Raw genomic sequence first — 22,372 nt, forward strand, 5'->3', positions numbered from 1 at the left:
GAGCTCATGACACTGTGTTTCGGAATATTTTCATAATTTCCTGTTGCATTTTTGTTTTGTTAATACATTCGTCACATACAGGCCACCTATCTTGTTCAAATTTGTTATTTTGTTTTCATATTTGTGCTTTGTTTTGCACTTCTCGGTCGCCGTAAAACACTTCAAGTACCACAACAAAATTTGTCAGTGACAGTTTTTATTTCACCTCTAGAGGCCGCTCTTGAAATGCATAATGACAGAGGACCACATCTCAGCTCCTCCCAGAACTGACGCAAATTGCATAACGCAATGTGGATTTTTGCTGATAACTGATCGTTCCAGCATCCTGTTATCTTTGCTGATTAATCAGCAAAACCAATCAATCGGTTGACCTCTAAACCAAACTGCTGAAATTTCTTCTAAAAACTTTGACTGTCTGAATTGCCTATTTGCAACAAAACCCAGCAGCCTTCATAATGTTTTTTTTTTCTTTCTGAAAAGTAGTCTCTTACGTAATATGCTGTTTTCTTTAATGGCATACAAACATTTTTTTTTTCTCTAACATTTAATTTTGAGCTGGAAAACTAATGTTTTGGATATGTTAAATGTTTTTGTACTGACTCGATAATGTAGACGTCAAGTACAATAAAAATAGGCTGCCTAAGACTTTTGCACAGTACTGTATGCTTTAAGATACAGTCATGTGAAAAAATAAGTACACCCCATGGAAATTGTTGGGTTTTTTGACTTATTTGGACAAGCAAACATTTGATCCTCTTTGAAACAGTGCCTATTAATAAAAGTGATACACTATCAAATGGCACATGACAGTGACAGTTTGTCATCATTTTCAGAATTTAAATTAACAAAAAAAATTTATATATATCAGTTACATGGAAAAATAATAAGTACACCCCTATATTTATCACACCTTCAAATCCATAAAATTAGAATCAGGTGTTGAGGATTTGATGCCCGTGATTAAAACCTGCTTAGGGAGTGCAGTTGGATCCTGTCTTATGTCTAGTGTCTGGTGTTCCCTTTGTTGTTGAGGTGTGTGGTGACATCATACCAAGATCTAAAGAGTTCTATAAGGCCTTCAAAAAAAGGTTATGGATGCCTATGAGTCTAGCAAGGAATTTAAAAAAATATTTGAAATAAATCATTCCACTGTAAAGAAAATATTCTACAAACGACGCAGATTTCAAATGACTGCCAATTTGTCCAGGACAGTCTGTCCCAGCAAATTCAGCCCAAGAGCCAACCATCTGATGCAAAAAGAAGTCTTGCAACTGTTGGTGTCAAAGTGCATGCTTCTACAATCAGAAAGAGATTGCACAAATTTGACCTGCATGAGAGGCGTGCCAAGAAAAAGTCTTTGCAAGACTTGCTAATGAGCATATAGGCAAAGACCAGGCCTTTTGGAATAATGTGCTCTGGACAGACGAATCAAAGATAGAGTTGTTTGGCCACAGTAACAGTAGACATGTTTGGTGCAGACAAAAGACAGCTTTTCAGGAGAAGCACCTCATACCAGCTGTGAAGCACAGTGGTGGAAATGTTATGGTTTGGGATTACTTCACTATCTCAGGGACTAGACATCATTGATTCAACTATGAATTCTACATCATATCAAAGAGTGCTTTAAGATAATGTGAGGCCATCTGTCCAAAAGTTGAAGTTGAACCAAAAGTGGATCTTTCAACAGGATAAGGATCCTAAGCACACTAGCAAATCCACCAAGGAATGGCTCAAAAAGCAGAAATAGAGGGTTATGGAATGGCCAAGTCAAAGCCCGGATTTGAATCCCATTGAAATATTGTGGGGGCATTTGAAACGGGCAGAACATGCAAGAAAACCCTCAAACACCTTGCAACTGAAAGAATATTTCATGGAAGAGTGATCAAAAATTCCAGCAAGCCTGGTGGGCAATTATGCAAAATGCCTACAAGAGGTTATTTCTGCTAAAGGGGCAATACTAGTTTCTGAGGCCAAGGGAGTTCTTACTATTTCCACAGACGAATATCACATCTATTGGTATTTCTGTTGAATAAATGATTGGAAAAAGCTATTTTTCCTTGTGGTTTTGTTCAAGTATAACAATTCTATTAATGGTCACTGTTTCAAAGATGATGCAACTGTTTCCTTGTCCAAATATTTTTGAAAAAGCCAACCATTTCCATGGGGTGTACTTATTTTTATCTTAAAGCATGCAGTACTGTGCAAAAGTTTTATAAAGTCTACATAAAGTATATTCTTATAAAGTATATATTCCAAAAGGTTAAAGGTACGTTATTAGACTTGCCATCTTCGGCACCTTATGTGTATCTTTGAGGGGAAATTTACAATGTCTGTAGTGTGGAGAAAGAAATTATCTATACAGTGCCTTTTGTGAATGTGTGTGTGTGCCTGGTACCCATTCAGGGTGTGTTCCCAGCTTGCACCTAGTTTTACCAGAATAGGGTCTTCACCGCAGTTTCACCGCAACCTTGACCAGGATAAAGCTGTTACTCTAAATGAATTAATGAATAAATGGTCTAGCTTAGATTATTGTTTTGTTGTTTTTACCCCCCACGCCCTTCTACCCCTACCCTCAATCCATATATATATATATATATATATATATATATATATATATATATATATATATATATATATATATATATATATATATGTGTGTGTGTGTGTGTGTGTGTGTGTGTGTGTGTGTGTGTGTTTCTATGCCCTCTTCAGGCAATTAAATGATTTGCATAGAGATTTTTGTTTGTTTACAAATGTAAACATTTTACATATTTATATTTAAAATAATTAACCTTGAGCATAAAAATAGGTCACTTAAAATGGAAATCAACGCCCTTAATACTTCGTTGCTTCAAATTGATCAGTTGTACTGCAGTTGCTTCTGGATAAAAGACACTGAGAGGCACCTGATATATATATATATATATATATATATATATATATATATATATATATATATATATATATACATATATATATATACATATATATCAGGTATATATATCTATATATCTATATATGAGACCGATAACATCCCCATCAGCCAGCGCTGTGTAGTGTACTGAACTGGACTGTATTGAAGAATGTGGAGCTAAATAGGGAAGACCCCAGTGTTCCTGTGATGACTCTAGTCTATGCAAAGAGCCAATATTTTGTGAAACAAACTTTTTTGGTGTTTGCTTTGGGTATTAAAAACCAATGAGATTTGCATTCACCGCCGTAAGACCCCAACAAAGGCAAAACAAAAACAAAAACAAACCCTGTGAGACTTAACAGATATGCAGACCGGCGGCGTGAGGCGGTAACACTTGTTCATGCTTCTTATTTCTGGAGCATGGTTTCCAACTTACCCCATTGTTTTAGACCAGGTTATAAGTGGACGTGTGCCGGTGTATAGCGCTGTGTACACTCCCATACAGTGGACAGTGACAGCTCGTCTGGCTATTTCCGGTGCTGCTGCTGCGTCAGAGCCTGCACTGGCTAAACAAATCAACAACAAATCAGGCGTCTCATACACAGCGTTTAATATGAAGTCTGTGTGGAGTTTCCTTCACCTCTATACGCCAAAGGTTAACGGAGAGAGTTTGAGGAAGATTATTCTACAGCCAGCTAATTGTACTTTACTCATATCAATAGTTAACCTAGTACTCGAAGTCGTCTTATAAGATTATATAAATATGAGTTTTTCTGCGCGTTGATTGGCTGAAATATTCACCGCATATGTTGTTACAGTACATTACGTGTAAATTTAAGGCATTTAGCATAAACCCGAGTGCTTTGTAGCACTAGTTCATTTACTATTACAATCAGTGAAAAAACTTCTGTCTTTACAAGAAAACACAAGACAAGGATTGTTTTAAACATGTATATTTTTTAGCATCAGTGGTCAGGACATTACACTAAGAGAACTATGGTTCACACAATGTTATGTTGAAGGAATAGTGATTTGATGTTTGTGTAAGCGATGAATAATTTTGCGACTGTAATTTTAAAAAGTTGGGAAAACTCAAATATATATTGAAAGTTCTTAGATTAGATTTCTTAGATGTATAATGACAAGATTAACTATTCAGGTTGTAAGTAATGGTGGAACAAAATAAAGGTATTAAACATGCTTCACTGAGTGCTCATAGTAAATATGATTAAAACAGCAAAAAGGAATACTGTGCATATGATGTAACTACTCACAAAAAAAGGTGTCCCCAGAATCGTTTTACTGTGATCATTTATTTGAAAATTCAGCACTGCAAACTGGAGTCACACATGTTCTGTTCATTTTATAGCTTTACATGTTATTTTTCAGTCCGTACAGACAAGGATTTTTTTTGTGACTGTCGTAGCCAAAACGGCTTGATTTGACTGCGGCCTTTTTCAAAATTTGCTATGCAACTTGCAGAGATTTTTGTGCCTTTTTTGCGGAAAACTACTTGAATTGGCGAAATTGCAATTGCACGGAAGTGTTTTGCATGGGGTGAGGGTGGGGGGTCACGGTGGATTAGTAGAGAATGCGTTTGCCCCGCATCTCCGCCCTGCGTGTGTGGAGTATGCATGTTCTCCCCGTGCTTCGGGGGTTTCCTCCCCCAGTCCAAAGACATGCGCTGTAGGCTGATTGGCATCTCTAAATTGTCTACAGTGTGTGAATGGGTGTGTGGGTGCGAGCGTGCCCTGCGATGGTGACATCCCATCCACGGTGGCCCCTGCCTTGTGCTCCGAGTTCCCTGGGATAGGCTCCAGGCTCCCTGCTACACTGTGTAGGATAAGTAGTACAGAAAGTGGATGGATGGATAGATGTTTTGCAAGGTCTTTTGCAGTGATGTTTGTTGATAAATGAGACCTTTTAGCTGTCCTTATGATCGATGCATGTGAATCAAAGAGGGCTTTGGCTGAAAGTGTGTTGTGATGATGTCACATGACACTTCTTGGTCCAAATCTGCAGAAAATCTGCAGTAATTTTGAAAAATTCCAAGTTCCTCCAAATATTGCGGAGTTTGCTTGATTTTGTGTTCATTTCTGCAATGGCAAAATTGCGACATCCTGGAGGGACTGAATTATACTAAACAGTCCTAACCTTATATGCATATTTAAACACAAGGAAGTTGATGAGCCTGGCACAACGTGATGGCCAAACAAACTCCTCCTCCTTGTGGAATCCCAGGCTGTGGTAGAGTTGAAGAGCATCTGACTGCACCAGAGAGGTGAACAACACAACCCTCTCTACTTTATGCCTGGCTGCAAACTGCAGGGCAGTTTGACAAAGTGCTTTGGCAAGGCCTCTGTGCCGAAACTCCTTTCTCACTGAGATTCGTTTCAACTCCCATGCTCCAGGCTCTGTCACACACGGTAATATTCCCACTGTTCCCACTAAGGAGCCCTTAGACTTGACTACCCAAAAGCAGCTGACCTGACCTGGATGCATGTAAGATGCCCGAATGTCCTGCAGGTCTTCGCGGAGCCCGAGTTGTACACCCTGTTCAAAAAGACAGGATACAGCAAACCTGCCAGCCAGCAGAACTCCACCGAGACACAGCATGGAGGCCAGGAGAGAGCCGAACAGGAAGAGGAAGAGAATTAAGAGTCCGAGTAGCACAGCCTGAACCCAGTGTTGTTTCAGGGCTAGGACACACACAGCTCCTTCATGCTCTCTGAAGTTTGTAGAGTACAATTCCCGCACAGAAGAGTAATACGAGTCTTGATACTCCCGGATCTGATACCACATCTGAGACACAGAACCAAGAAGAATGGATAGACAAATTGTTGGATACACATAAAGCCAAGCATGAATGTCTAGTACTGCTGTGTATTTGGGTAAAAAAAACAACAACAGACCAGCGGTATTATCTGGGTGATCTGTTTCAAGCTTCTTTTGGAATTGTCCTTACAAATCTGAGAGACAATAATACACTGAAAATATCTAAACGTTGTAATACACTTAATTACTTGGTAAAAATCTTACCCTTACACGGTTTCTTCTGTTGAACAGTCAGTCAAGCTCTGTGCCCATTAAATAATAATAGTGCAACTAATGATGTACATCAGCAGAAGAAGAACCACGGCTAGTATGGTAGAAACTTGAAACTTCCTGTACAATATCACATGATCTTTTTCTTCTATTCCAAACCAGCAGTGCTGTCTTACAATGGGACTTGGCTGACTCTGTAACAAAAGGCATTTACAATGAAACAGCTCCTCCTAGGCCTTGTCTACAGTAATAACAGTCACAAGACAAGTTTTTGTGGAAAAAAAAAAAAGGTTTTAATTACAGGCAAATTATGCATCAACCCAAATGTATGTTCGACTGCATGCTATGGGTCAGTGCATGATTACATTAAGATTAACACAGAAATCTGTTTACTATTTATTACTTTTTAAATGACATACATTGAATGGATAAATTTGTGTTATAGAGTGTTCATGTCAAAACAAAAGAATGTGAGCTAAAAAGTGCAATATGAGGAAAGACAGAGGTTCGTTGTACTTGAATATTTTTGGGATATGTATCTTAGGATATTTGTGATTATGTTTCTAATCAATGGCTAAATGCTGAGCTCACTGTGCACACAAGTACCATCACTTTATGCATTTCCATCTTTATCCAGAATGATAAAATAAACAGTCAAATACTTATAGGGCCCACTGAAATACATGATCAGAATAAGTGAATGGAGCAACATATTTTTTTATTAAAGTGAACCATTCACATTTAATTTCCAGGCCGCTGCAGGTTAAGCCTGTACTCAAATAACGTGAAGTTGGTGAGCTTGGCAAGCAACTCTGGAACGACAAACTCTCGGACCTTCTTGTAACCCATATTCTCATATAGCTTTTGAGCATCTGTCTGTACAACTGAAGTATACAGCACTACAGTTGGAAAGCCCCGCTGCTGAGCAAAGTCTGCCACGGCGTCGCACAGGGCTTTGGCGATACCCCTCCCACGATGAGAGCGCTTCACCGACATGCGCTTAAGTTCCAGGCAGCCCTCATTTTGCTCGGCAGGGAGGCACCCCACCGTGCCCACCACCCGACCCTGGCACTCGGCCACCCAAAAGCAGGAGTCGGCTCCCTCCAGGTATGTTTCCCGGATATTCTTAAGGTCTTTGCAAAGGGAAAATTGGATGTAGTTGGAGAACATGTAACTGACTCCCTGGCGCCCTGCAGCCAGCAGCAGCGTAACAGCCAGGATGGGTAGCAAGATGGACTTAGAGCTGGCCAGCAGAGCACAGAACACACATGCTAGCAACATCTGGGTGTGCGGCTGTTTAAGCACATGCATGAATGAGGATGGCACATGCTCGCTCATTCCAATCGTGAAGATCTCCTTCACGTCTTCATCATCACTGTCCTCATAGCGACGAATCTGCACTTCTGCCATTGCCTTCAAACCAAATACACACAGTGCCACTGATTAAACTCTGAGTAACATCTGAGCTTACACATGGCAGCCATAAACTGATGCCTGATAGTATTAATGAATTCACAACAAACAGCACAGTTGTGTTTACAGAGATCAAAGTTTCTAGCTAACAACTGACTGTAAACACAAACCCAGAGTCATGAAGAAAGCAGGGACAAGGGACATCAAATCAGGGGCTTTACTAAGCAAAAAGAATTGGTTAACCAGATTTTTATTATTATTATTATTATTATTATTATTGATTGGTTGCAACCGACCAGCCATGTTAATAGGTCATAAATGGTATCTAGCTTGACCTTATATCTTCAGTAGGACTATACAGACTTTATTTAGACTTAAATTCACGCAGTCAGCTGACTTACTGACCCTCCTCTCCTCTCTGCGGCATATAAACCGCTCGGAGGAATGTAAAACTGAATTCTTTTTGAAATATTTTACATATTATGAATCAAACCCTCGGCACTAGATGCCTTCAGCGTGTCTTTTACATACAGGAAATTAATTTGGCAAGGCGAATTGTGTGAATACAAAAGTGGGTTAAGTAACGTGCTATATGTTTAAATACAGTCACGGAGTTATATATATATATATATATATATATATATATATATATATATATATATATATATATATATAAAAGTAATGTGTTTGCCAAAGGTCTTGTTTCTTCACTAACCTTTCCTGAGTGCGACCAGGTGCCTTACTTCTTTTTTTCTTAGCTGTTAGTGAGCTTTAGTGCCCTCCAGCAAGCGGAAACTCTCCATCACGTGTAGGTTCTGTGTCAAAGTAAAAGTCTTCTATGCAGGAAAGGGACTGCAACTCGGAGGTATATTTACTTTCTAACTACTTACAAATTTCAGCTGGTTTCTTGCCTTACCTTGCCTCGGAGAACTGCTTTCTCTTAGAGTCTTCAGTACTTGTATTCCTGTGTCATTCCTCTTTATTACACATAACTTAATTTATGGACTTTAATGTTTAGATTAAATGGATTTATATGGATTTCTTAAGTTAATACCAAAAAAAGGTGAAAATTTCATGTGAATAGATTGGAGATATATTTACTTGAACAAGTGTTGACGCGTGTTGATACTTATTTCCCTCACTGTATCGGTTTGTGCATGTATAAGATCTGCAAAGTTACAAAGCTCATAGTCTTTCCCAAAGGGATTTGGACAGAGAACACTGCTCCAGACCTGCCCAAAACACACAGTTCAAAGTCCAGATATTACTTCTGCAAATGTCTACGTCACTATGTGAAAAATTAGCATAAACCTGCCCAAAGGCAGCCACTAAGAAAGAAGGCAAAGCTCCAGTGAATTGTTTGGCACCATGTCGTGGAGACGATGTGTGTTTAGGTGTGAAGGCAAAACCCCTTTGTTTGTCTGAAAACGGTTGAAATTAGGAATCAGTGGGTACTGTTTATTTATAATGCTGTTCATGAGCAGTACAACCTAAAAGTTTGCTTGTGCACAACGCATTTTACAGAGGACAGCTTCCTGAACCTGAGAGAGTACGACCAGGCTATACACTAAGGCTGCTCCTGAAAAATGGGGCAATTCCCACTTTAATGGCAGACAAACTCTCAGCCAACTTCCGTCTACAAATCAAAGTAGCTTGTTATCATTGTTGTAGCTCTAATATGATTACTTACCTTACAGATTTTAAACTTTATTTGACGTTCTATATATGATTTATTTGAGTCTAACGACTTTTAAGTGTTTAATGATTTTTTTTTTAATGCACTAGTTGGCTATGATTCTGCTTCACGTACCATGACAGAAACGTGTGTGATTAAGCTAACAAATTTATATGACATTAAAACTTAAATATTTTTAAATTTTCAATTTTTGGTGATGCTTTACAACACAAGTACGTAATCATGTCGCTGGAAATTCGTTAATCAGTGTCCCAATGCGTAATGAGTCAGTGCCTGAACTGATGTACACAATATTCTGATTCACAACCTAGGGAGCTAGGGAGCTGATCGAGACACCCTAGGTTGGAGCCAGCTAGCCAACTTTCTCAATGGCGCTGGTTGGAGCTTCAAGCCACTTTTTTGGGCCACTTTCTTGTTGTTGTTTTTTTGTTTGTTTTTTTAAATAAAAGTACAACTACATTTACAATAATTTGCGTTACAATTATTAATAATAATAATAATAATGTTCCACCAAATAGGGATGAAAGGTACAAGAAGGAATAGGTGTTTCCAATTATTTACTTCAAACTTATATTCCAAGTAAATTGTTAGGGATTTAGGTACTTTTTTATTTAGTAAAATCTCACTACATTTTGCATGTCTTTCATAAAGACTGCAAAAACCTATGACGCAACTAATCCACCATAAACCTTATCTCATCTCTATTACCTTCTTCATATGAAGTTGGCATGTTTGTTATGTTTCATTGCTGCTTTTGACATGGAGCAAAAACTAAAGCATAAAGTATGTATTCACTGACATTAGTCACAAAACAGTCAGGACTGTCATAGAGAAATATCGGTTTGCTATATCTGTGCACAGGTTAATGTATAAATCTGATAGACTTGTATTTTTCCCCACACATTGCCCCCTTCCAACAAGCCCACTGGCACTTTTGGGTTTTTTGTTTTTGTTTTTTTAATTAAAAATGGTCTATGGGGGCAGCTGTGGCTCAGGTGGTAGAGCAGGTTGTCCACTAATAGTAGGGTTGGTGGTTCGATTCCCGTCCCACATGACTCCACATGCCAAAGTGTCTACGCTTACAGCAAGACACTGAACCCCAAGTTGCTCCCAATGGCAAGTTAGCGCCATGCATGGCAGCTCTGCTACCAATGGTGTATGAGTGTGTGTGTTAATGGTTGAATGAGACAGTGTAAAGCGCTTTGGATAAAAGCGCTATATAAGTGCACCATTCACCATTTACCAGCTTGAGCAGCCTGGCTTATGTTTTGGCAGCTGGTAGCTGATTAGACCAAGCTGGAATTTTCAGCAAGGAAATTATGTTTGCTGTGTGATTCATACACTGATATGTCCACAGATAAAGCAAACCGGCCCCTCTGCAACAGTCCTATCTGGTTTTTGAGTAATGTCACAAAGGGTCTCCAAATAGACATATGCTGCAGTTTTCGCACCATGTGAAATCATACTTCATAATTAATGTCAATTTGATATGATTTACTGTCGATTATATACAGGGACATATTTAAAAACAGCTAAAAGAGCAGCTATACAATATAACATTGTCTATTTAAAGGCACCATTTTGGCTAATATCTTACTAATACAACATTCACTTCAGTTTAGACTCTGATTAAGGTTTAGGTTTGTGGTCTGGAATGGAAATAAACCATATAATCCAGATTAGCTAAACTTCAGGTGAGTTAGCTAACAAGCCGAGCCTCAAAGTGAATCCTAAATGGTTTTCTATTGGCTTTATAGTACACTGCACCAGATGATGATCACAGTGATTACCATTTGCAGTGCCCTAAACTAATATTGGCACCCTTGGTAAATATGAGCAAAGAAGGCTGTAAAAAATTGTCTTGATTATTTAAACTTTTAATTTTTTGTTAAAAAAATTCACAGGAATATTCTCTTCTCATGGTTATCAAATAATTGCAAACAAAACACAGGTTTATCCGGAAAAAAAACTTTGTGCTACCTCCCTTTGCCAAGATAACAGCTCTGAGTCTTCTCCTATAATGCCTGATGAGTTTGGAGAATACATGGCAAGGGATCTGAGACCATTCCTCCATACAGAATCTCTCCAGAGCCTTCAAATTTCAAGGTCCACACTGCTGGTTTCTCCTCTTCAGTTCACCACACAGGTTTTCTGTGGGTTTCAAGTCAGGGGACTGGGATGGCCATGGCAGGACCTTGATGTTGTGGTCAGTAAAACATTTTCGTGTTAATTTTGATGTATGTTTTGGATCATTGTCCTGCTGGAAGATCCAACCACGGCCCATTTTAAGCTTTCTGGCAGAGGCAGTCATGTTTTCATTTAATATATGTTGATATTTGATAGTCCATGATGCCATGTATCCTAACAGAATGTCCAGGTTCTCTGGCAGAAAAACATCCCCAAAACATTAAAGAGCCACCACCATATTTAACCATGGGCTTGAGGAAATTTTCCATATGGCTACCTCTCTGTGTGCACCAAAACCACCTCTGGTGTTTATTGCCAAAAAGCTCTATAAGCTCTGGTTTCATCTGACCATAGAACCCGATCCCATTTTAAGTTCCAGTAGTGTCTGGCAAACTGAAGACGCTTGAGTTTGTTTTTGGATGAGAGCAGAGGATTTTTTCTTTAAACCCTTCCAAACAACTTGTGGTGATGTAGGTGACTTCGGATTGTAGATTTGGAGACTTTCTGACCCCAAGACACAACTAACTTCTGCAATTCTCCAGCTGTGATCCTTGGAGATTTTTTGGCCACTCGAACCATCCACTTCACAGTGCGTTGAGACAATATAAACACACGTCCAATTCCAGGTTTTTTCATAACATTTCCAGTTGACTGGTACCTATTAATTATAGCACTGATAGTGGAAATGGGCATTTTCAATGCTTCTGCTGTTTTCTTATAGCTACTTCACATTTTGTGAAGCTCAACAACCTTTTGCTGCACATCACAGCTATATTCCTCGGTCTTACCCATTGTTATGAATGACTAAGGGAATTTGGCCCGTGTTACCTCATATTTTTCCCCTGTGAATAGGAAGTCATGGTTGAACAATTTCCTCTTCCTAGTCACCCAGGTGTACTAAAAAATTTTAAATATCAAGGGAATATACTTCAAATATATTTTTCCCTATATAAATTCATAGGGTTGCCAATAATTGTTGCACACTTATATATAATATATATTTTTGTTAAAACTGTGTTGCGTTTGCATTTGTTTGATATTCATGAGAGCAGAGTATTTCATGAATTTTTTTTAACAAAAGATCAAAAGGTTAAACAATAAAGACAATTTTTACAGCTTTCTTTGCTCATATTTACCAAGAGTGACAATATCAGTGGAGGGAACTGTATAAGAGGCTGGATTCATCAAGCCTTTGTCATGCTTGTTAATGACACATCCACATCTTTTGTGTGTTACTGGAGCCAAAATCCACATATTATTTACACTATTTTTGTCAGATTTTAACAAGTAATTTTGTATATTTCATCTGAGTAGTTTCACCTTTACAATACAGTAGAAAGGAGCCTAGATTCACTGCTTCTAGTAAAGTCCATTTTGCAGCCATCTTGAAAGAACTCCCCAGCAGTTCCTTTCAGTGATGCAAGAACTAACTACTTGAATGGGGCAAAACCTCTGGATTGACATGCATGCGCATTTCTCTATAACGAAGCAAACTGCCCTACAATGCTGTGAAAAATTTCTTCTATTTCTGCATATTTGTCACACTTAATAAGATCTTCCAACAATATTTAATATACAATATACAGCCTCCCAGATTTTGCGATCGCAGAAATGAAAGCAAAATCAAGGAAACGCCGCCCTATTCAGAGGAGCTTGCAATTTTGCAAAATTACAGCTGATTTTCCGTTGATTTGGTTCGTGACGCGCCATGTAACGTCATCACAACGCGCATTCTGCCAAAGCCCCCTTCGATTCACGAGCGTCGAACATGAGTACAGCTACTGTAAAAGGTTTCACTTACCAACAAACATCACTGTGAAAGACCGTGCAAAACAATTTCATGCCATTGCAATTTCACCAATTCAAGTAATTTTCCGCAAAACATCACATATTGAAAAAGGCTGCAGCAAAATCAAGCATTTTTGGCCGCAACAATCAGCAAAATCCTGTATGGACTGAATATAAGACAAATACAACCTGTTTAATCAGTTTTTAAATAATTGTTTATTGAAGGAAAATAGTTATCCAATACTAAATGGCCTTGTGTGAAAATGTAATTGCCCTGTTAGTTACTCAATTACTGCCAGGGTTAGGGTTGTGAAGTAGACTACAAGGTCTCAACAAGCAGCACACTATGCTGCATTCAAAAGAAATTAACAAAGAGAAAGTAATGTATTGAAATATATCTATCTGGAAAGAGTTACAAAGACATTTTTAAGGCTCTGGGACTCCAGTGAACCACAGTGAGTGTCATTATGTCCAAAGGGAGAAAATTCTGAACAATGGTAAATCTTCCCAGAAGTCGCTGGAAGAAAATCCTTAAGGAGAAGGTCTGGTCATCATCAGTTCATGACCTGAAGCTTAAGTGCAATTGCATTATGAAGCAAGACAACAAATCCAAAGCACAAGTGCAATTCCACCCCTGAATGGTTTAAAAGAAACAAGGTTTTGGAGTGACCTGGTCAAAGTACTGACTTCAACCCCATTGAGATGCTGTAGCAGGACCTTAAACAGGCAGTTAATGCAAGAAAGGCTAGAAATTTCTCAACAGCAACTTCAGAGACACAGGTGTTGCTGTCATAGGTGACAACCATGATAACCAGTTATTCATTTTATGGGTGATATATATTAGGTATAATTGATCAGTTAAAAACTGTTTTTTGTTTTTCCTCAGATATTTCCTTATTTTGTATGAGGAATTTAAACAATTTAGGGGGGGGGGGCTGTATATCTGGACATGTGTCAGTGTAAGAATATGATAGGCCAGACATTTTTTGCTAACATCTGTACCAAACCAACAAGGACTGAATACAGTTGCCATGTTGAGCTTTACACACTGCCTCATTCATATTAGAAACAGTGGCCTGTCTCTGCTCTCTGGTCTTGTATCACCGGAAATAACTGCATGGGAGAGTTGCCAAAGTAGTTTATATTGTTTATATACCCACAAGCCAAGTCTGTAAGCCTAGCGACGGTGAAGGAAACCTTTCGGAGGCTTGGGGACAAACGTTAAATAGGAGCATCTTTGTGTGCGATGCCCTTGTACAGATATGAATTACACAAACATAATTTATAATTCCTTTTTTTCTAGTACTACAATGTTACTTGAGATACATTATTGTGTTAAACAGTAGGAATAGAGTCCAAGTCAAGAGTTTTAAAATGATGTTTGTGGTATCAACCCTTTGGTCCCTGGTTGTGTGGACTGAACTCATATTCGTTGTTCCCTTTAAGCCTTTTATTCTCATTCTTCAAATTCAATTTATCCCAGATTGATGTCTCCAGCAAAGATGGTGATGAGGAGGATAATGGAAAAGCCGGTTAGCAGGCCACCATTTTGGAACAGAAAGAATAACATCTTTCCTTTGCGGCCTCTGGCGTGTGTGTTCATTATTTCATTCATCTCTGGGAACTAAAATCAGCCACAAAATGAAGGTTAAAGTACAAAATAATACTGCATTATAGAAACTCTATGACAGTTATATAGTTTATTTTAAGATGTGATATTGTATATGCTTTACCATGTCTGCCAGAGCGATGTAAAGAAACATTCCACCAGCAATGGCAAAGATGGCATTTGGAGCAAAGCTGCTGCCCAGCAAGATGCCCAGCACCAAGCCGAGATAACAGCACATAGCAGAGAGCAGGTTAAAAAACACAGCCTGAGGGACACTCATACCAGAGTTCAACAGAATCACAAAGTCACCTAGAGACAGACAACAAGATGGTAGCGAGACAGAGACAAAAACAGAGTAACTAGGCCAGTTGGAAACAGACACAATATTAATCATTTGCTAAACGTAACCTGTCAGAATAAATGAGATTCCTCACAATCCGAGGACTTTGGTCTTACCTAGCTCATGAGGAAACTCCTCACAGACAATGGCTATAGAGGTACTGAAGCCAGTGAGAAGAGAGACAGTGAAGGAGGCTCCAATGGCCAGTCCATCTATAAAATTATGCAATCCATCACTCAGCGTGATCATCCAAGCCACTGTTTTTATGTTTGACACTCGTTCCCCTCGCAGCCAGCGACATCCCACTAATATGCATGACTCCTAAACATAAGCAGGGGTACAGACATATATTTATACACAATTGTGAAGTGGTGTACTAAATAAACCTCAGGCATTAAGGACATTGATTATTACAAGAAATAACAGGAAAATAGGTATGTGTAAAATTATTTTGACACCAGGGGAAAACAGAGAGACATACTTCTCAAAATTTGTAAATTTCTATGAACACAATGCATGTTTTTTCTTTTCAATTATTGATAGCCTTTAAATCCTAAATCAAGCAATTATTAGTTCACAGATACACATTGTGAAATGATTGTGAATTATTGACTCACTAATCTACTAGAAAAAATAATGATGTATTCTATTTTTCCTCAACAGCAAAGCACTATGGATAATATACAAACGGTTTGTGGAACACAACCTGTCATGCTTGTCAGAAGTGTCATGCTGCTGATTTACTCCACCTGTAATTCAGTGCTACCACAGGGGCAGTGGTAGCTCAGTGGTTAAGACATTGGACAAGGTTGTAAGTTTAAATCACAACACCACCAGGCTGACACTTAACCCGCAACTGCCCGGTTGTATAAATGAGATAAATGTAATGAGGTCAATGTAAGCCACTCTGGATAAGGGCTTCTGCCTTATGCTGGAAATGTAATGTAATGCATTTTAAATCCTATTCCAGGCAATGTGTTCAACACTTTGTAGATTCTCAAATCAATGATAAGTTTTATTAATGTGCAAATTCTAATACATTATTATTTCTATAGTAGCAAGTCATTCACAGGGACCTGTATGGTAGACACTCCACATCATCTAAGCCTAATAATAAATGGATTAAGACATGTTATTTAATAAAGAAAAATGTATACTTGTTGATATGGTGAAGCTTTCTGTTAGGAAACATTTATTAAAAATTTATGATAGGGGTCTCGGGATGTTACTGCTTTGAAACAGTACATTTTCCACCATGGAAGATTCTACAGGACAGACGATTTTGCACTTTCCAGTTTCTTGGTAACATGACGGGCTGCATTTTTCTTTTTCTTATTAAGAGGAAAAAAAAGTAAAGCAGGTAAAGAAATGTTTATAGCTACTATAACATAACATAAGTGATAACAGCAATTTTTTTCTTGTGGATATTCCATAACATTAAATGTACCTATAAATTGTTAACATATGTGGTGCTGTTCATGAATAAATTAAAAGTATGGCAAATTGCGCCATAACACACCATCCTTATAACATTCTTATAACAACATGGCATGTTGTTTTATTCCTTACTTAACTGCTATATTTAATATTATACACTACATGGCCAAAAGTTTGTGGACCCCTGACCATCACACCCATACGTACTTTTTGAACATCCCATTCAAAATTTAGTCCTGCTTTATAATAGCCACCACTCTTCTGGGAAGGCTTTCCACTAGATTTTGGACAGTGGCTATAGGGATTTGTGGTCATTCAGCCACAAGAGCATAAGTGAGATCAGGCACTGATGTTGGGTGAGGAGGCCTGGGGCACAGTCAGTGTTCCAGTTCATCCCAAAAGTGTTCAGTGGGGTTGAGGTCAGGGCTCTGTGCAGACCAAACCATGTCTACATGGAGCTCACTTTGTGCACAGGGGAATTGTCATGCTGGAACAGGTTTGTGCCTGTTAGTTCCAGTTAAGGGAAATTGTAATGCTATATCAAGAGACATCCTATACAATTGTGTGATTCAAACATTCTGGCAACAGTTTGGGGAAGAACCACATATGGGTGTGATGGTCTGGTGTCCACATAATTTTGGCCATATAGTGTAGATGATACATTTATCTATTTAACTGGAAGACAATAATTTGTAAATTTCTGTGAGCATGTCTCAGATAAGCACAATATTCTCTGACGTATACCACAGCCTTTGTACTTTGGCCACTTTTATTATATTGCCACTGGATCCGATTATTAAGCTGCTTGAAATCAATTTTTATTGCAATGCACATAATACACAACTATACAAATCTGTAGTGCCAGATGTCATTACTCTTGATAAGCTGATAACGTGTCTGTCCAGCATTGTTGGCTGGATGAATCACATTTTTAAACTAAATGAAGTCAAGGTGGAAATGCATGTTAATTGTCAGTAAACAAAGAGAAAAGAAAAATGATATACAACAGACATTCAAATCTGGCTCTACAGACAAAAGTTGAAGTTAGAACTCTTGGTGTGATTCTGGACTGAACTTTCAAACCACACATTAATAACATTACTAAAACAAATATAGCACAGGTAAAACCCTATGCAGAAAAAAAAAACTGTGCAAAATGCAGCAGAAAGGATATTAACACATGCAAGAAAATAAGATCATATTTTAGCTTAACTCCACTGACTGCCTATTTCCTTTAGAATTGACTATATAATTTTACTACTAGTTTGTTTTTGTTTTTTTATCTTAATGCTTCCATATCTTCAGTGCATAAAAACAAATAGCTGCTTCATCACTCCTGTTAACTTTCATATTTCAGATAATCTCAAGATGCAATTTGGATTCCTGAGATCATTTAGTGCTAGCCTGCTCCACATCCCACATATGAAACTTAAAAGCAGTAGTAAAGCACCTTCTTTTTTAAATGCACCAAATATCTGTAACAAATTCATCAGGAGCTAATAGACATTCACCTGGCTGCATCTACTACTGATTTTAAAAAGAGCTAAAATAATTACTCACTCTAGCACTTAACTAGTGTTTATTATCTGCTTTCATTTTACTGGTGCCTTACCTTTACATTACTTTTATATTATTTATTTTATATATATATATATATATATATATATATATATATATATATATATATATATATATATATATATATATATATATATATTATTTGCATGTTTATTCTATTTTACACACTATATACATAGTCTTATATTTGATATTGTTTTCTCTGTCACTGCTATTATTAATTACATTTTTATTATTTGTCTGTTTTATTATTTTATTTTTTGGCTACCTATTCTTTCATATTTCTGTTTATGATGTTTTCACAGTAAGACACTTTAAGCTCAATTTAAATGTATGGAAGGTGTAATGTATGTAACTAATATGTATTATTTGTTATGGTTATAGTTATGTAAATAACTAAGTTTAATAAAGACAAAGCATATATTTAAAAATAATAATAATAATAAAACAATAGAACTAAGAAAGAATGTCAAGGCCAACTAAAGCAGAGACATTATATATTCCGTCCCTCCAGGATTTTGCGATCACAGAAATGAATGCAAAAATCAAACAAAGTTACTTTCAAAATTACCGCAGATTTTCCACAGATTTGGACCAAAATTCATCATGTGATGTTATCACAAAGCGCACTCAGTCAAAGCCTTCTTCGATTCATGCGAGTCGAACATGAGTACAGCTAAAAGGTCTCAAATGTAATTTTCCACAAAAAAGCACAAAAAACTCAGCAAGTCATCACAAATTATGAAGAAAAAGCTAAATCCTGTACGGACTGTATATTGCACATGTATATAAAAGGTGAAAAGGGTTTAATGTGTTCCGTTAATCATTAGGCATCATTAATCACTAAACCATTAGTCTGATAACACCAACCTGATGTACCAATACACCACAGGCCAGCTTTATAGACACAAGATAAAGTATGCAAAAAAAAAATGTAGGACAAAAACATCAAGGAATGAGGACCTTGGGGCAATTTTTGTAAAAATCTAATATTTGTTCAGGGTATGTGATAATATGTATATGCTGTCAGGGGTACCTGTTCATTGGCTGGGTTAATGGTAGGCTGGCTTGGTTTCTCACTGGGGCTGTTTGGTAGGACCTCATGGTTGGCGTTATTTGTGATGACATCACTTGTCATGTTGTTTATGATAATATCATTGCTGAAGCTGGTGATGGTTACATCATTAGTCTGTAGTGACGGGAAGTTGTGGCAATGCTGCACAGAGACAGAAATAGAAGGCACAGTGAGCTCTTACTCTTCTTCTAATAACTGGTTTTGAATCCAGATGTAGTTGAACTCTTACCTCCAGATCTGCTTTCAGTGCTATTTTTAAGACTCTTTCTGTAAAGTACAGGAGGTAGAACCCTCCAAAAATCCCAATTGTATTTGACACGTAGTTATCAACTTTCGGGTCAAATCCAAGAGCCTGTTTATTTATTAAAAACAAAAAGATATGTATGTTCAGGTTATTGAACACAATACAGTGGTTTGGATCGATTTTATTAACCTATTTATTTTTTCCCACCTACTGTCTATTTTGATTTTTTTTTAATGGTAACTTATTATTTACCCTTTGATTATTCTTCTCCTCCTTCCTGCTTTCTTCTTACCTCAGGGATAAGTTGCAGTACAGCATTGGAGAATAATGTTCCTATGGCCACTCCAATGAAGTAGGTTAGCACTTTTGGGAAATAGGATTTCTTAGTTAAAGGAACTAAGAGTAACCCCAGTAGAGAAGCCAAGTTAATTATTGTCACAGCCAAGAAACTATAGCCCCAAACTACAAAAGAGAGACAGATACAGATTAGAGATATGATCTAAAACACAAACTGAAAATCACTGAACTAACATTAAACGATCATCCTGGCAGTAAAGCAGCATTTTCTTATACACTCTCCTTCACAACAATCCACTAGAGATTTGGAAATCTGCATATGAATTGGTTCCAGGACACAGAGGTTCCTCTATTTACTGAGAACTGAGAAGGTGATGGAAATTCCACAGCCCTGCTTGATACTCACAGGTGAAAAGGTATATGTGATAGATGCTGCTTCTGGGAAATGTACACCAACGCTAATGGGAATATCAATCTGAAATTTTTCAAATGACTTTAAAAAAACAAAAAAAAAAAACAACTCCAGCTAGATTCGATTTCTTAAGTGTTATTTAGAGTCGGAAACAATGTATGAGTCATGGGGAGGTATTTAAAAAGCTCGTGGTATGCCTCAATGAAAGAACTCTAGGATTAACCATAAAAATGCACAAAGTGACCACATTCACCCACGTAGTAATCCTCAAATGGGAAGTAGAGGGCAAATACGCATGTCGATATGTGGGGCAGTGGTATAAAAAAAAGAAGTGCATCCTGGGAAACGTAAAATAAGAGATGTTTTTGTATGCACTCACCTTGTGGGTCAGTGGTTATGGTTGAGGGGGTCATGTAAGGGCAGGAGGGGAGTAGAACCTGAGTAAGAACAGCTGGGCATATGAGCTGTAGCTGATCCACAGTCAGCTCAGACGCATTTGAGAGTCCAAAAGCATCCAGGAGATCTGGGGCAGACAAACACTGCACAACTTTGTAAAATTAGTCCAACAGAATCTAAAATAAAGTTCGTAAGCTTGTGTAAATAAGGTAAACGGGGGAGAATAAAACAGTGTAGATATAGACCGACACAGCTCCATCGGCTTTACCTCAGCATTCCTCAGCGGATTCGCCTCGCTGTCTACTGATGCTGGCGCTCGGCGGGAGGTGATGAGCTTTAAAAACTTATCGAAGTTTGTCGTCGAAAGCGAACTGTTATCACCGTAAAAGCTCAAAACATCCCGAAGAAAACTTTCACCCATGTTCCTGGTTTATATTATATCCGTTTATTTAGAGTTTCCCACCACCACCAAGGAGTCTTCAGCAGGCGCGCGAGGCGATGCGAGTCCTTGCCTTGAAGCAATTTCAAAACAAACGTGAATCCACTATATAACTATATAATCCGTATAGTTACCCGTATAAATGACCTAGGAAGTCTGGTAGTTTGGCATGAGTCCAGGAGGAATTCGGTCACACTCTGCTTTTATCTTATGAGGTAGTCAGAACAAAGTCTGAGCTCTCCTTCGAAGTAAGCGACAATAAATGAGTTGTATACCTCCGACGCTCCCAGCTCGGATCCTGTCAGAGATGCCAGTGTCAGGAGACGTTCAAAGATCAGTACCTCGTGGTCCATCTACTCTCCTTTACACCGGTAAATCTTCATGGCGGTTGCTGTAGTTCGGCTCGACTATGTCAAAGGACCCTTTGTTATTCTGTTGCCTACCTCTCTCATGTAACATGCTCCGTGCTGACAGAGTGAATGGACCAACTTTACTGGGCTTGCATGATCTACAGGTAACTGCCCCCCCCCGCTTCGAAATACCTTTAACTCCCTTCAGAAGCAAGCTCTTAAAGCCATTTTGTGTGATTTGGTGGGTTGTTTTTTTTTATTGAGAAGGATAACAAAACATAACAAAACAGACTTTCTGTCAGGAAACATTCAGAACAGAACAACCTGAAGTTCAGAACAACCTGATTTCTAATCTACTGAACCCTTCCATGCATGGTGTCTACAGTTATGGATCATCTTTTTTTAAAGGCTGTTTTAAGGAAAAATTCAGATGTAAATCATCACTTGAGACTTTTACTCTAATTTAACAAGAATCATTATCGTGATTTCTACTGCTTTCTATATTTTTATGTCAGACTGCAATGAATGTGTTAGCTTTTTATAAATTTTTTTTAGCAGTTTTCCTAAACTGTATACATTTTGTACATGTCAAGACTAGTTATATTTTGTAGAAAATATCATTTTGATCACCATTAAATATTTTAGACCGGAATGTTAATATTTTTGTTTCTAAACTTAATAATTCCGGATCTCCCCACCCCCAATCACTGAATTTCTATACATGGACAATCAATTTACCTTTTAACATAAGTGATATTTAGAAAAAGTAAAAAATGATTTGACATGCAATTTTATATAGTAAAAAACATCTACCCAATCTGGATATGTTTATATATATATATATATATATATATATATATATATATATATATATATATATATACATATATATACATATATATACACATATATACATACACATATATATATACGTACATACTTTTATATGTATGTGTGTGTGTGTGTATATATATATATATATATATATGTGTGTGTGTGTGTACACGCACATACATATATATATATATATATGCACACACACACATACATACGTACATACATTTATATGTATATGTATGTGTGTGTGTGTGTGTGTGTATATATATATATATATATATATATATATATATATATATATATATATACACACAC

General features: G+C 37.6%; 2 protein-coding genes and 1 long non-coding RNA gene across 6 annotated transcripts; 1 reads left to right on the forward strand and 2 right to left on the reverse strand.

Annotated features, from left to right (window-relative positions):
- Positions 1–3,875: 3,875 nt before the first annotated feature.
- LOC128605446 (probable N-acetyltransferase camello) lies at positions 3,876–8,168 on the reverse strand. 3 transcript variants are annotated; one of them, XM_053620879.1, is made up of 3 exons: positions 8,088–8,125; positions 5,954–6,153; positions 3,876–5,716 (listed from the first exon to the last, which is right to left on the reverse strand). In XM_053620879.1, the coding sequence occupies exon 3, from the start codon at positions 5,714–5,716 to the stop codon at positions 5,054–5,056; it is 663 nt and encodes a 220-aa protein (XP_053476854.1). In that variant the 5' UTR covers positions 5,954–6,153; positions 8,088–8,125; the 3' UTR covers positions 3,876–5,053. The 3 variants fall into 3 exon arrangements, with proteins under 3 accessions (XP_053476854.1, XP_053476855.1, XP_053476853.1); XM_053620880.1 differs by lacking the exon at positions 8,088–8,125 and having other exon boundaries at positions 5,960–6,384; XM_053620878.1 differs by lacking the exon at positions 3,876–5,716 and having other exon boundaries at positions 5,746–7,372; positions 8,088–8,168.
- Positions 8,169–8,214: 46 nt separating this feature from the next.
- Positions 8,215–16,495, forward strand: LOC128605449 (uncharacterized). 2 transcript variants are annotated; one of them, XR_008385560.1, is made up of 3 exons: positions 8,215–8,237; positions 14,527–14,902; positions 15,656–16,495. It is a non-coding gene; the product is annotated as an uncharacterized LOC128605449 (long non-coding RNA). The 2 variants fall into 2 exon arrangements; XR_008385559.1 differs by lacking the exon at positions 8,215–8,237 and adding an exon at positions 9,066–11,274.
- On the reverse strand, positions 12,694–22,033 carry slc39a8 (solute carrier family 39 member 8). The gene is made up of 8 exons (XM_053620881.1): positions 20,700–22,033; positions 20,415–20,574; positions 19,619–19,788; positions 19,312–19,434; positions 19,044–19,223; positions 15,109–15,313; positions 14,777–14,961; positions 12,694–14,667 (listed from the first exon to the last, which is right to left on the reverse strand). The coding sequence occupies exons 1-8, from the start codon at positions 20,850–20,852 to the stop codon at positions 14,518–14,520; spliced, it is 1,326 nt and encodes a 441-aa protein (XP_053476856.1). The 5' UTR covers positions 20,853–22,033; the 3' UTR covers positions 12,694–14,517.
- Between the last annotated feature and the right edge of the window lie 339 nt (positions 22,034–22,372).

The sequence above is a fragment of the Ictalurus furcatus genome, chromosome 3 (genome assembly GCF_023375685.1).
Source record: "Ictalurus furcatus strain D&B chromosome 3, Billie_1.0, whole genome shotgun sequence".
NCBI lineage: Eukaryota > Metazoa > Chordata > Actinopteri > Siluriformes > Ictaluridae > Ictalurus > Ictalurus furcatus.

Coding starts and splice junctions, on each gene's coding strand:
- LOC128605446 (XM_053620878.1), bottom strand. CDS start 7,369: ATGGCAGAAGTGCAGATTCGTCGCTATGAGGACAGTGATGATGAAGAC.
- slc39a8 (XM_053620881.1), bottom strand. CDS start 20,852: ATGGGTGAAAGTTTTCTTCGGGATGTTTTGAGCTTTTACGGTGATAAC. Junction 19,435..19,618: donor TACTGCAACTTATCCCTGAG/GTAAGAAGAAAG, acceptor ATAAATAAACAG/GCTCTTGGATTTGACCCGAA. Junction 19,224..19,311: donor CACTGAAAGCAGATCTGGAG/GTAAGAGTTCAA, acceptor GTCTCTGTGCAG/CATTGCCACAACTTCCCGTC.